At 40.2% G+C, this 15,004-nt stretch overlaps 1 protein-coding gene across 1 annotated transcript in view; it reads right to left on the bottom strand.

Annotated features, from left to right (window-relative positions):
- Positions 1-14,793, bottom strand: part of NCLN (nicalin) — a 38,060-nt gene extending 23,267 nt beyond the window's left edge. The window contains exons 1-8 of the mRNA XM_089667171.1: positions 14,465-14,793; positions 6,920-7,110; positions 6,315-6,459; positions 6,107-6,201; positions 4,513-4,593; positions 3,677-3,780; positions 838-926; positions 217-356 (exon numbers count right to left, since the gene is read on the bottom strand). Of these exons, the coding sequence (XP_089523297.1) occupies positions 217-356; positions 838-926; positions 3,677-3,780; positions 4,513-4,593; positions 6,107-6,201; positions 6,315-6,459; positions 6,920-7,110; positions 14,465-14,639 (1,020 nt within the window). The 5' untranslated portion in view covers positions 14,640-14,793. The remainder of the gene's footprint in view (positions 1-216; positions 357-837; positions 927-3,676; positions 3,781-4,512; positions 4,594-6,106; positions 6,202-6,314; positions 6,460-6,919; positions 7,111-14,464) is intronic.
- Positions 14,794-15,004: the final 211 nt, after the last annotated feature.

Below are 15,004 nucleotides of genomic sequence, written 5' to 3'. Positions count from 1 at the left end.
GATTTTTTTCTGCACAGGAATCTGCAACGTTTACAAAACTTACTGAAACACGCATGAAAACTGATGTCGCATGTAAACTCGTGTCTCTGCAAGTGAAGTCTGCACATTTTTTCCATAACTTTTTTTGAGCATATGGCATAACGAGGCCAAGGGCAAACAGTACACTTTTTTCCAACCAGTTAAGACGTCCACTTGTTCTGAATTTTAGTAATTTACCATTTCCAGCTCATTGAGAAAAGCATGTTGCAAGGTGCCCTCTTTGGGAGGCTTGGAAACATGGAGGTGCAAGCTGTTTCCAGTTCCAATTGTATCCAGGCAAAGTACAAAGGCCACATTTTCTTGAAGTAAACTAGAATCTATAAATATATGTAAAATTAGAAGGGTTAGAACAAAACATTTAAGATGCAGCCCCAAAACCCGTCCCACACTCATGAAAATTTAAGTGGAAGAGATAACACTCTAGAAATAGGCTACCAGCTTAAATACATCATTTTGATTTAAAAAAAATTTTCTCAAAAGCCAAAACATATAAAATCCCTGCCATTACAGGGATCCTCTCAAAAAAAAATGTGGGCTGCCACTGCTGACTTCCTTCTGAAAATGCTAGTTACCTGGCTCTCAAGCTGAACATTTGGCCTGAAAAAAAAATAAAAAAAATACTGCCCTAATGTAGATCTTTTAAAATTATATGTTACTATATTCTTCTGAAAAGAAAATTACAACTAGCTTTATTAGGGGATGATCAACCAGGTAATCCACATGTTTCACTTGTGACAGACTTCTTTTTTTTCAGTGGCTACATTTGCAATGCTGCTTCTAGTCAGCGTTCTATAGTACCTGTGTGATCCAGATGATCCTCTAACCATCTCTTTGTTCCCTGATAATTAAACTTCCCTCCTCCTGATGCGAAAAACAGCAGATTGTAACTGTGCATGGGAGAAATGTGAATTTAAGGGCAGGTGACACCAACAATTAAAATCACAAAAAACAGGAACATTAAATAAAAACACAGGCAATCGCAAATTGGACAGTTACTACGTAAGCCAGTAAATACAAGAAAAAAAAAGGAGCTGTGTAACTGCATATGCAAAAGTCCAAAAACCATTTGATTCCTGAATTTAAAGTGACACTAAAGGTTTGTATTTTTTTTTTTTTAAATAACAAAAGACGTCTATTCTTACCTGCTGTGTGCAGTGATTTTTCACAGAGCAGCCCAGATCCTCTTCGTTTCAGGTCCCTGCTGAGGCTCCTGGCTCCTCCCCCTCAAGCCATGCCCCCAGGGAAAACTGCTTGCCCTGTGGGCACCGCTGCATGCACATCCCTGAGCGGCTGCTCTACGCATCCATAAGACACACAGAGCCATGGCGCAGCCCCGTCCCCACTCTCTCCTCATTGGTTCACTGGCTGTGATTGACAGCAGCGGGAGCCAATGGGCTCCTGTTGCTGTATAAGCCAATGAGGAGAGCCCCCAGACAGCAGAGGCTGTTGAGAACATTGCTGGATCAGAGGGGGCTTGCTACACACAGGTGGTTTTTTACATTATTGCATAGAATACATGAAGGTAAAAAACCTTGAGCCTTTAGAAACACTTTAAGCCTGTAATTATTCTAAAACACGGTCTCTGTGATAACTTGGCATGTACCTCTAGATGCCTGTAAATATCCTCAATTTTTTTTTCTAGAGCACTCAGGGAGGCTCAAAACCTGATAAACTCAATTATGCAAATACTGACTTTGGAGAAGCAAACTATTTGTCTCCATCCCTCCCTTTCCACCAGTTAGTCATTGCGGAGGTTGGACAAATTGACCCATGATGAATTGCAGATGGCAGGCCAAAATACCAACTTCCAGATGTGCTCCGTGCACATTGTGTTCTCCTAGCAGTACACGGCAGCTCCCCTGGAACCTCCACCTTTTCCTCGCCTTACCCTTCCTCCCTGACCTGTATTGATAGTTACTCTTGATGGTATAGGTACATTAATGCGCTTCTCATCAATGATGTTTACGATGTTCCCTGTTCTTCTGTGCACTAGCTCAATGGTGCCTTTTGACTATGCCTCAAAATGTACAGATGTTGCATAAGTTATTTTAATTATAGCTGTACTATCTGGTTTACATCATTGGGGAATGCAATTAATATCAGTATTGGAGGACTGTCAAGATCATTGACATCAATCAGCCTGATGGACATCAGAAAAGAATAAGCAACGGCACATACAATGCTATACTACAAAGTAGTAATGGCATTCCCATGACCATATACTGTATTTCAAATCAGATAATCCTTTTTTTTTTCTTTTTAGTTTAATATCCGTTTACTAAGAATTAGACAGGAAATACACAACATGGTTGAACTGGGTGGACTTCTCTCTTTTTTCAGCCAGACTAACTATGTAACCATATGTAGTTGATGTTTGGACTCAAACCAGCTGGCCCATATTTTGCATTGCTGACTAACTTTTCCCTTGGCAATATGAGTTAAATCTATTAGAAAACAAATATCATCCACTTTACGTAACCATTGGGCTAAAGTCGGAACTAAGGTTTGACCCCACAAAGTGGGGATCAAAGATTTAGCTGCATTTAAGGGATGGGGTTAACTGACCGATAATTCTATTAAAACAACAATCTAGGAAAGTGTGGTTGCTCTCCCCATCCTCACACTTCCAGAGAGTTGCACCAGAACTTCAGGCTCTTACCAACCAAGAGCCAAAAGTCTATGATTTGCAGAAATACACAGTTCAGAATTTTTTAACAAAGGTTCTGTCACCATGTTTGCTGAGGACACAATATACTGCAACATGATGGTGTACATTGGCGTTTACAGAAATCAGTCAACTGCACATGTCCATACACCAAGGATGTAGGTAGATTGATCGGTCCCTTGATGGTGCTTGCATAATTCTTGCATACAGTAGATGCAGATGTCACTAGGCACACGACAGCAATAGACTAGTGGAGAGTCATCTTTGAGGCAAGCAACAACTAGATTAAAAGGATTCTCCTTGGCTATCTATAGAAACATTCCTTCCCCAACTGACCATCAATGTAAAGAAGACTCTTGCACACCATACTGTATGTATTTGTATGCTGCGCTATAAGTTCCATACTCTGGACCATGGGGGCTGCTGCTTTTGTAACATGTTACACCCTGAATATGGGTGTAACATGTTACAAAAGGTGAACTTATCCTTTTAATAGTCAAGACCACTGCAGTCTGTATGCTGTGCTGCATTTTACATACTCTAGACCACTGTCTATACAGTGTACTGTATTCTATATGCCCCGAGCTGCTGCACTGTTTTCTAAATTATTTTAAACAGTTAATTTCTGTACATTGGACCCTTACACCACTGGGAATTTAGGACACACATAGTATTCACAGAAACTGGGACTTTTGAACCACTTATTTACATGAATTACACATGTATCTTAAATAAATAGGATAAAGATGCCCCTAAAAACAAATGCAGTACAGAAATGAAATGGTTTACACCTTCAAATTACAGAAAATTTAGCCAATGCAAGATAGACAATGGATTAAATGCTGCAACATAGTTCTAAAACATCTAGGGTGTAGTTAAGGCCTTGCTTCATTCCAGCCCAGCCAGAGAGAAACAGAAACATGATGCAAGGCTGGTATAACTAGGTCAGAGTGCTATGTTTGGGAATCTAACCTGGCATGTGTCCGCTTGTAAGTGTACAGTCTTGAGAAGAGACGTGCCAGCTCCAGAAGGACAGCCACTCCGCTTCCATTGGAATCGGCCCCATATGACAGCCACTGCAAAGAATAAAAGTGTTTTCAGTTGCCACAGCATAACAGTTTCTAAAATGCTTAAAACTATACTTCAAAAATGTTCACAAGTTTGGGAGCTATAAAGGTTTTGAAAAGGGAAGTTTAAAATTTTTTTTTTTTCCCAAGATGATATGCATATATGTGTATTTATCAATTTCCCCAATTCTAATTAAACAATCGCTATTGCATTAAAGTGGAACTTCACTCTCTCAATCAACATGGACTATTTTAATCCTTATGCTGCAAGCATTATTAAATAGATAGGAAAGTATATCATTTACTAGTTTTAAACTTTTTTTTTTTTTTTACATTTCTTCAGTTACTTCCTTATTTCCATGCCTAGACAAATAATGCCATACATCCCAGCAGTCTTCAGGACGGGAGGGAGGGTTATCAGCTCAGCCAATGCCTGAACTAAGGGCAGATAGATTCCAGAAAGTAAATGCTACATGAATCATCTGCCCTTACTCAAGATGGCCATGGCCAGAAACGCCAGGGGGTGTTTTTCAAAATGATTTCTCAGCAAATAAAGCATGGAGACATGGATGGATCCGTGAGTTTGCTTTGAATATTAAAAATGAATTAAATAGCATTTTTGGTTTGTGGTGCTCAGATGCAGTGCAGTTCCACTTTAATATTCCTTGAAAACTACAAGAAAAATTTAGATCACAAACAGAATGTCTTGTACACTACAATACATTGGTGTGTGAGAATTACCGGAGCAACGCCAAATGAGTCATAGTGAGCAACAATGGCAATGGTAGGAAGGTCTTCTGAGCCAAGACCAGTCAACCGTCCCTGCATAAAGATAAGAAATAATACATAAGAGAGGCTTTACAATACCGGGTAGAAAACTGAGTTTTGCTGCCATGTGGAGTCAATAACGCTAATTTCATAGCCAAACGCCTATAGAGCAAACTGTCCACCACTTAACAGATAAAAAAAAAAAAAAAAAAAAACACCACTGTCAAAACATTACTACTTCCATACCTTGGACCTGTGCCCAGCATTTGTGCAGATCATAACACAAAGCAAAGCACTAACAGTTCAAAAACTCCATGCCACAGAATCAATATAACACCACTTGCCAAGCACGCCCTGGACACCACTTTGTGCTGCAGGCCCCTTTATTTATTTTCCCTGGTGTGGGAAGAATATGCACAAGAAGTGGCTACCTTTAGTAGCCTCAAGTAGAGATTTAGGTAGCTCAAAGTTTACCTGTCAGAACAGAGATTCTTAGGCTACCATTGAGGTGCTCCATCTGTCAATCCGGATTGCCTGGCCCTATTACCTAAGTTACAAACCTTGAACAAGCATATAATTAATGAATGTTTCTCATCTCTATGCTTGTTCCAGGTCCAGTAAGCACTGAAGCTAAAGCATCAGCATGACAGTCAGGAACCTTATATTCCTAAACTGAGGTCAAACAATGGCAACCTACAGGATTCTCTCATTACAAGAACTATACTCTTGACTGTTAAAATCTGAACTTGGTTCTAATGAAACTTTCTGAGCCCCCCATTGCTCTTTTATGAGATGAAGCACCCATCATATTAAAGGATACGTTCACCTTTCCACAAAAATAATAAATGCACATTTTTTTTGCAGTATGTGTATTTATTATTTTTGTCTGCAGGAGGTCTTTAAAGTATATCACCAGAGAACAGTAGATCGTTGGTGCCATGCAGGTCTCCTGCAGATCTGTAAGTATATCTGCTTACCCGTACAGCATGTAGGAACAAGCATATATACTGACAGAAAAATTCAACTACCACGGCACTCCCCAGCTCTGTGGTATTTCACTGAGAACTACAAATTGACAGCCGCTAAGGTTGTCAGGCCTTGTAGCGTATTCATTCACGGAACTCTGTGAATGAATGACGCGGCCATGTGGGCAGAGCCCCGCACAGCTGTGTGGTTTTCAAATCTGACAGATCATACGGGGGAACTTTTCCCCATCTATCAGAGGGAGGAGGAAGCAGCGGGCACAGCTGCAGCACTAGGAACACGTTACATGTTTCACCCTAAAAACAGGTGGAACATGTAAAATGTTCCCGAAGGTGAACTTATCTTTTAAAGCACTATAATAGGCAGCCTTGGTGAGTAGGGGGCTGGACTAAGCTTGAGTGTTACATGCAAAGTGGAGAACAGTTTACATTTTTAATTCATATAGCCCAGTTTTGTGTCAGGTTTACTTTATTTACTCTGAATATTTCATACATAACAATAAAATATGAATTATACATTCTTTTGGCGTTTAAAGGATGTATCCAAAATTCATATTAGTTTGAATTCCTTCAAGCAAGCTTACCTCCACACTGGTTACAAGCCAATCACTAACAGCCTTACTCTGTGCTCCACTAGTCACCATTTGGAAGCCATTGGCAGTAGCTGTATGGAGAAGCACTGTATGGGGAGAAATTATATAATATATGATCTACACACAGCATCTGACATTCTGTTTGTTTATCCTGTATAAAACACTTTACACTGAAACCAGATCTTAAAAACAGTGTTACCTTCAGCAGCAGAAGAGGTGCCCTGACTTGCAGAAGCTGCGAGAGTCTGTTCATATATGGATATTAGCTCTGCATCCTCCACTGCAAAGTATACTGGGACCTGAGTCTCCATAGAAAGCATTTCAGGTTCAATATCCATAAATTGCTACAAAACAATGAGAACATGAAAAACATTACAGGAACCATGGGCCGTGATGTCTACAACAAAAGTTGAATTGGTCTCTCAAATTCTACATAACAAACCATATCCTTAATGTAAATGATGTCTGAGCTAAATATGTAACAGGGATATGTCCTTCAAACATACAAGACTTCAGCCCAGTCAGCAAAACTATCAACTGCAAAGGGAAATATACAGTTTGTTTCATAATTTTCCTTCTAAAATGCTATCTGACTGGCTGTTTGGTCCTACGACTCCAATACTGTCCTGGAAAAAATATACAGATCATGATTTGACTTCTTGCATGTGTGTGTTCCAGCTCAGCAACTCAAATTTATTGCAGCAAGAAGCATCCAGGCAACCAGCAATGTTGGAAAAAAAGTCAGCAAATGACAGCTGAAATATTTGAGTGCAATTTGACATGGATACTTGGGAATTTTCTCACCTGCACAATATCTTGTGGCAACGCTGCCATTTCATGAGGCAGGATTATCACCACTGCCCCCGCTGACTGACGAAGTGCTTTCTGATACTGTTGAAAGGAGAAGTCTGCTAAGCGCATAAGCACACATCGTCGACTCAGCAGGTCTGCCTCTACTGTACGGGCCTCTGTGTTTAGTACCGAATTACGAGTACCTACACAAAAAAAAAAGAAAAGAAAAAGAATATAAAAATTCACAGCTTTAAGATTTAGAAAAAGGGTAGCATTTTCCTTCCTTGCACAAGTATAAGAACTGGCATCTAGGACAGATTACAGAATTTCTGAAAACGACTGAACAGCCACTTCTTCTAAGTGAACTTGGATTCTGAATTTAAAAATTATTAGTAATCCGCAAAAAAAAAAAAAAAAAGTTGAATTTTAATTCTTATGTGGCTAGTTTTCTTATGTTACAGCTGAGTATGTCTAAAGTAGGAAAAATCTCAGCATTCACAAAGCAATGGAAGACTAATGATTTGAATGCATTGAGTGCGCTGTTGCAAACAGATCAGATGCCTGACTGACAATGCACGCCACTCTGAATCACCTGGAAGGGAGGGCATGTAATATCGGAAACAACATCACCAGGGCATTCAACTAAGCCCATTCCCTCATTTGGGCATTGCCGGGCTGTATAGAAAAATCAAGGAAATAAAAGTAAAAACAAGGTATTGCTATCTCTATTTTTTTTTTTTTTTTAACTGTTTACTTTATTAATCAACTTCAATCTATTCAACTCCACCTTAAGCTACACCTTTTATCATTAGACTGCCCTTGCGCTTCTATCAAGTGACTTTTAATCAGGGTGGATTTGATTTAAATCAAACTGATTTAAATCACGATTTAAATCACTAGTCAGTAAGGCTTGATTTAAATCATAGTTTTCTACATAGACTAATTCTTGCTGGTATAACTTTAATATGCAAGATGAAGATTTTTAGAATAACTTTTCATATTCGTTTTTTTTATCCCCAGTTTAATAGGTTAATCATTCATATTTGGACAACCTTTCTGTTGTACTTAGGAAGGAGAAAAATAATCATTACCTTAATAATAACAATTTAAATAGATTTATTCAACTGAAACAATAAAATTCCTGCATATATTATTTGCTTAAACAAACATCCATGTTTGTTAACTAATTTGGCTAAACAAAATATATATATTTTAAGAAACTTAGACTGTCAGCCCCTTCCTCCTCACACTTAGTTTCACTTTCTTCTTGTGCAGATCTATTCCACTCCAAACAATCAGAAAAATATTGTTTCTATTCTATTCACTGAACTTCTTGAAACTTAGCACTGAAGGGGTTGATTCTGTATTCATAGGTTTGTAGAAGTTAGGATTAAGGTCTTTTTCTTAACTCTGTTCATGTTATAACATTTTTGCTGTGAAGAAGAGGCATGTGATCTCCGCTGAGTCAAATTCAGTTTTGAGAACTGCAAAAGTAAACCAAACATCTGTGATAATATCTTGTAGGCATAGAAACTGCCCAATAATCTTACAAAAACCTCTGGAAGAGCATGACATTGTGAATGGATTAATGGCATTTATTTACCCAAAAAATTAAACATATACAGCCTTATTCTACATAATTAAAAACCTAATCTTTATTTCATGATGGAATAACCTTTGGATGGTAATATATTTTCCTCAAAAAGCATTTTATTTAAAAAAATCTGATTTAAATAAAAAAAAATCAGATTTTTTTAATTTTTTTAAAAAAAATCATTGATTTTTATCCACCCTGCTTTTAATAGACTGAGATGATGCTGTCAGTTTGCTGCAGTCAGGAGGATGCACTTTCTCAGTCACCCCCTCCACAAGTAATCATACTGCAATATTGTAACTTTGTAGCAAGTCACAATTTGAGAGATTGTGTCAGAGATCTTGGAACACAGTAAAGAGCTGCACAGGCATCAGGATTTGCATGACTATGTCTTCTCTGTCAGTACCTCAGGAAGGAGATGCCTGTCCTGGATGAAGCTTGAACAAATATGGTGCTGTTTTAATGAATAGAAAACCAGATGAAAGTGTTGTTGGGGACTGTACTGTGATCTCTGTTAGAGGTAATAAATACCTGTTAAATATTATACATTACGTAGCCTGTTATTAACGTGGAAAAAATATATATTGCCTCTCCAACTTTAATCATTTCTCTCAATGACAGATTTCCTATAAGATAACGCAGGCACTTTTTTTAAAAAAACATCTTGAACCTCCTCTGTATCCTTTCATAGCACACACAATAAGGCTTCATTCACATGGGCACATAGATTTACTGGTTGATTGTTCCTGAAGTGGCATACAGCCACATTGAGAAGTCTGTTAAAAATCAATGAGACTGACAGGTGCAGCAGCTGTACGACTCAAACACATTTCAGCATGTACTTGCATACAGAGACAGATAAGCAGCTTTAGATGCAGACGGACTGCTTCCAGGACTCTCATTGATTTTTAACAGTCTTCTGGGTGTGGCTGTATATGCTATTCTGGGAGCAAAACCAAATGCCTCTTGATGGATGTGTAGATCTATGCCCCTGTGTAAATGAAGCCTTAAGTTGACCACACACACTGATCCAAATGCAGCCAGTTCAGCATGGATCGGGCAAATTTCAATAAGTGTGGCCGTGCTTGATCGACTTCTGTTGAAGGGACATCTTGGAAAATTTTCCACAATCAGTGGCTGCAGCCACTAACACCACACTTGTGTGGATGGAGGAATCTCTTAATATTTATTTCTTGTTCATGTTTTTGCTGACTGAAAGAAAAAAATAAAGTATATTCATCTTTAGGCTTGCTAGAGAAAAACAGATATTTGGCTGCATTCACAAATGATCAGAGCAATTTTCAGGCATTTTTGTTATGTTTTTGTGCCCATATCTTAGTTTTTTACATGTGTAATCAAGGTTTAGTAATTTGTGCTTTAGCTAATGGAAAACACTGAGGCCCCTTTCACATGGACGTTCCGTATGTCTGTTTTTCATTTAAAGGATGACAAACAGACACCCATGTATTGCTATGGACTAGCAGATGTAAGCGGATAATCATCTGTTTACATCCAATAAAGTCTGTATCTGTTAACATCCTTTTTTTTTTTTTTAGCAGAAGACATTGCTATTTTCCTTCTGTAAAAAAAACCCGTAACAGACACAAAAATGGATGTTAACGCCCAAAAACGGATGTTAAAGGACATACGGTCCGTTTCTGCATTGGTAAAGGATTTCAAAAATGGATGTAAACTGACGTGAACTGATGAAAAACTGACGTGAACTCATCCATCTTTTCTTGGAAAAAACTTGTCTGAACTGATGGAAAAAAAAAACAAAAAACACCGCCCTTGTGAAAGGACTCTGAGGGAAACAAACCAGTTCTAACAGGCTGAAAAAAAAATTCTTGAAAAAAAATGCACAAAAATGCTTGATTTTCAGGCATTCCTATTAAAGTCTATGGGGCCAAAAATACTCAATTCTGCTTCAAAAAGTAGCTCATGGAGCTTTAAGAGCATAAGGCGTTGAACTACAAGGACCTGAGTGCTCACGTGTGAACAGCTTCCATTGAAATACATAGAATTTTGGTTACTAAGTGATTTGGAGCTTCAAGGTACAAAACTGATCAGGTGTAAATAGAACCTTAAGATACAAGAATTTGGTTACTAACGCAGGCCATAGACGGGTCAAAAATTGGCTGATTTTGCGGGCCGAAAAAAAGAAAAAAAAAAAAAAAGGCAGATTTTCACACCGTTAGTGGGTAAATTGGTCTGCCTTTTTCGGGGTTTTGGCACATTTTTTTCTATCGGTAAAGTTGGGTAAAAATTGGCTGATTTTGCCGGCAATGATGGGCAAATCGGCCGAACGTTTTACCGATAAAAAAAATCTGCGCACAAGCCGTGACCTGAAAGAAGAAGAAACAGAAGAAACAGAAGAAAAAGAAGAATTAGAATTCCAATCCGCTATTATATTTGACACGAAAAAGTATTGCGGTTGCAACAATGTATCTATTTGTATCCGAATAAAACCATCTATATCAGAAATGGATACAAATAGATACAATGTTGTAATCGCTATACTTTTTCATGTCAAATATAATAGCGAAGCTCTCTGCAAGGGACAGAAGTAATTAAATGCCGGCCGTAGACGGGACGAAAATCGGCTGATTTTTTTTATTGTTGGTGGTAACGTCGGCCGATCGAACGACCAATTTTTCGTTTTTTTATTAAAAAACGGCCGGTTTTCGACTCATCTATGGCCTGCATAAGTGATTTGGAGCTTCAAGGAACAACGTTGTGCAGGTGTGAATGGAACCTTAAGATACCAGAAGAAATCTGTCACGTGACCTGGCTGATTTTGGACTAATCAAGTAACCATCCCCATTATGTATGAGCACCAGCAGATCCCCGCACACACATCTGACCTACCAATCGCAGAGGAAAATAGCAACTGACTGCACATTTCTCTTTAAGGCTCCCTGCACACTAGTGTTTTTAATAAGCTCAAAAAACACTAGAAAAAATAAAACCGCTAGATGAAAAACACGTTTTTGTGGTGGTTTGTAGTAGCATTTTAGGAGCATTAGTGGTTTATTAGTGTTTTTACAGTACATGAAGAAAAAAAAAAGCTTGGAAAAAAAGCCGTTGGGAGCATTTAGGAGAGTTCAGTGTTTTTTACTGCTAGGAAAATGCTCCAGAAAACTCTATAAAAGCAATTTTTTTTCTGCTCCTAAACGCTGAAGCTTGAAAAATGCTTCCAGCATAAAATGGTGTGCATGAATACATAGGATGACACAATTAGCTTCTAGAAGCAGGAAAAAAAAATGTTCATAATAGCTTCTAGGAACTTAAAAAAACCCAAAAAAGTAGTGTGCATTGAACCTTAAAGCAAATCAAAATGGTTTTCCCACATAAACAAGATCAACCATGGCTTCTGCCTCGTCACAGGTGTAACAGTAACAATCTAAGGTCTTGTTCACACAGGTGGATGTGCTGCAACTTTATTGCCCCCCCCCCCCCCCACCTACCTAAACACAGAAATGTAGTTGCACAGGACTGTACACACGCGGCAGTCCTGATGCTTTGCTTCATGGCTGAGGCAAAAATGAAATGGCATGTGGCGGATGGTACTGCTGCTGAATGTGACCCATTCAAGTGATTGGGGCTGCACAATGTTGTTGGGCAGATGGCTGGCATTTTGAGGGTTAACACAGGCGTTGAGGAGATAACATATCACCTCCTCATTGCCTGTCAAAAGCTCTCTAAAGTGTGACCCACCACAAATTGATTTTCAGAGGGGAAGCAATAACAGCCACGTGTGGCTATCATCGCTAGCTTTACACCCAGCGTATTGTAAATGCGTGCTTTTTATGTGCTACATGCATAGGGCAGCCCCTTCATTGAATGGGGCTGCCCAAGACATGTCAAGGAAGGTCCTGTACCTTTTCAGGCGTTATCTTCACGCAAAAACACTCATCTGCTTGCCATTAACAATGAGCCCTAGTTCACATAGATGTGATTTTATAGTGCTACTAAACCCAGGACCCTGCATTCACTGTATCTGGTATTCCCCAGTACACAGAACATGGAAATGCAATTATTTTAGTAAATATAGACTGCTAAATACCTTTTCTCATCAGCAGTTAGAGCAGTCTTGTGACTTCTATCAAATCAGGCTGAGCACTGGTTATTCTTGTAGTTTTCATTCTCCTCTAACTGTCCTATGAGGCTGCATAACCCCCGACCGTCTGTGGACAGTGCTGATTGGCCCTGTACATGCACTCTACCAAGACCAAAAAAACTCTACCAATACACACTAAACTGAGCATGTGCAGAGTGACTCCTAGAGCTCTGTACTATCAGCAGGTGGATTGAGGACAGTAGAGGGGGAAAATCAGAGAAGACAGGATCAAACAGTCTTTTCACATAATGCAGAGGATTAACCCCTTAGGTTCCACAGTGAATATAACAAGCATGCTTTACTGCAGGGATTAAAATTTCAAGTCCTGAGCTACTAGCCAGGCTTTACAGTTACTCGCCACCAACAAACACACACAGAGACACCTGTACACACACACAGACATGTACACGCACACACAGAGACACACAGGCATGTACAGACATACATACACACAGATACATACACAGAAATACACATGCACAGACATGTACATACACACATACATACATACACACACATATACATAGACACATGTACGCACACATGTACAATTGTGCATGCATACAGACCCCCCCCCATAAAAAGGTGCAGTACTTCGTTGTTCACTCACAGATCCAGGTACTGCACTCCAGTGGGAGGCAGAGAGCACAGCAACACTCCTTGCTTTGCTTTCACTGCGCTCAGCTATTGAGCAGTCTGACGTCTCCCAGTGCCAATGACAGATCTGGCCTGAGCTCCGAGCCTGCTCAGCAAGACGGACCTGGGGGACACACTCGCCCCCACCATAATTTCCACTCGCCATTGGCAAGCAGGCGAGTGGAAATTTCAAGCCCTGCTTTACTGCATATACAGACTTTACGGTTGTGGGTTTAGTAACACTTTAGATGCGACTTTAGGAACCAGATTCGGATGACATTTGTAATAGGCTGCGTTTCTATGGAAGGTGTTAATATATGTGCAGGTGATTCGCACTGCGATTTGGCAAGGGTGATGTGCAAGTTTGGCATCAGATTTTCCACAGAGTGGGATGAGAGCGTTTACACATCGCATGAATACTGCATTGCTGAATTGCAGGTCAAATCGCACTGCTGTGTGAACTAGGGGTCAACGGCACCACAAGTGCACTTCCCCATGTTCACAGAAGGCTCAGATGTGAATGAAGCCTTAAGAGTGAATGTTAATGGAGAGATTGTTCAGACCAACGAGTCCCTATATCCTACAAAGTCTAGGAGTCATTTTACACATCTCACAGTCTAATCTCCTGTAAACCAGGTACATCCCCCTCATAACTATTCTATATGGTACCAGGACTACTACAGCTGGAGTATAAAACAAAGGATGCCAATGTTTTATCCATAAAACATCCCTGGGAATAGACATTGCCATGGTCTGAATGAAAATGGAGACCCAATGCCAGCCACACCGCTTTCATTTTCAATGTGTTTGGATGTAGTCTAGATATCTGTCCCTGCTGAGAGAGATATCCTGTTATTTCTTGTCAGGACAGGAAATGATAGAAAGTGTCTCCAATGGGGACAAAGATTTAAAAAATACATTGTGGCTGAGGGAAAAATGTTTTTTTTTTTTTTTATTGCTGACCACACCTTAATGTCCCCAGTGTCACAGGGGCAGGAAGTCAAGGAAAATGTACCCACTGGGGTCACAGGATAAATTAAAAACGTGACCCGACATGTAGTAGTTCCCCATCCTACCCAAAACTAAAAAAAGACAACTGTCTGGAGATAGTCATTTCGAGTACTGGATCAGGACATCAATTCTATGTGCTGACGTAGTGCTTATCAGGCTCTCAGATGGCAATGAAGGCCCCTCAGCTGTCACTGACCGTAGCTCTGTCCCTGCAGGTCGTACTGCTGCATGCGGTACACGGTGAACTCATGAGCAGCCTCGGCCTGCAGCGGGGACACGAGGAGCAGCACGGCGGGGATGAAGACGATGAACGTAAGCGGGAATGACGCTTTCAGCATGTTATCAAACACCTCTCCTGCTTCCTCCAACATGCTGCCGGTCTGAGGAAGAGCTGCCAAGGGGAATGTAGGGGGAGCTCTGACAGGACACTCGCAGGGACGTCCAGGAACAGAAGCAATGGCGGAACCGCAATGCCTACAGCTTCCACAGCAGCTGGGGACCAGCAGGCACTGCAAAGGCAGCTAACAGAGAGGACCTACGAGTCATTGAAAGACACCCAATCAAAAGCCGCGCAGGCAGCAATCGGGCAGCTAAAGGCTGGGTCCGTGAACAGTAGGTGGGGATTGTTACGCAACATAATAGGGCGGAGCTCTAATACTGAGAGCCGTGTGGGAGGGGGGCTGTCACTCACCAGGATAGGGTGGAGCTCTGGTACCGAGAACTGTATGAGAGGGGG

This window comes from Staurois parvus, unplaced genomic scaffold, assembly GCF_062004578.1.
Source record: "Staurois parvus isolate SC_StPar_1 unplaced genomic scaffold, SC_StPar_1.0 ptg000053l, whole genome shotgun sequence".
Classification (NCBI taxonomy): Eukaryota; Metazoa; Chordata; class Amphibia; order Anura; family Ranidae; genus Staurois; species Staurois parvus.
The sequence above is the reverse complement of the archived record's forward strand: the minus strand, read 5'-3'. Positions and strand labels throughout refer to the sequence as shown.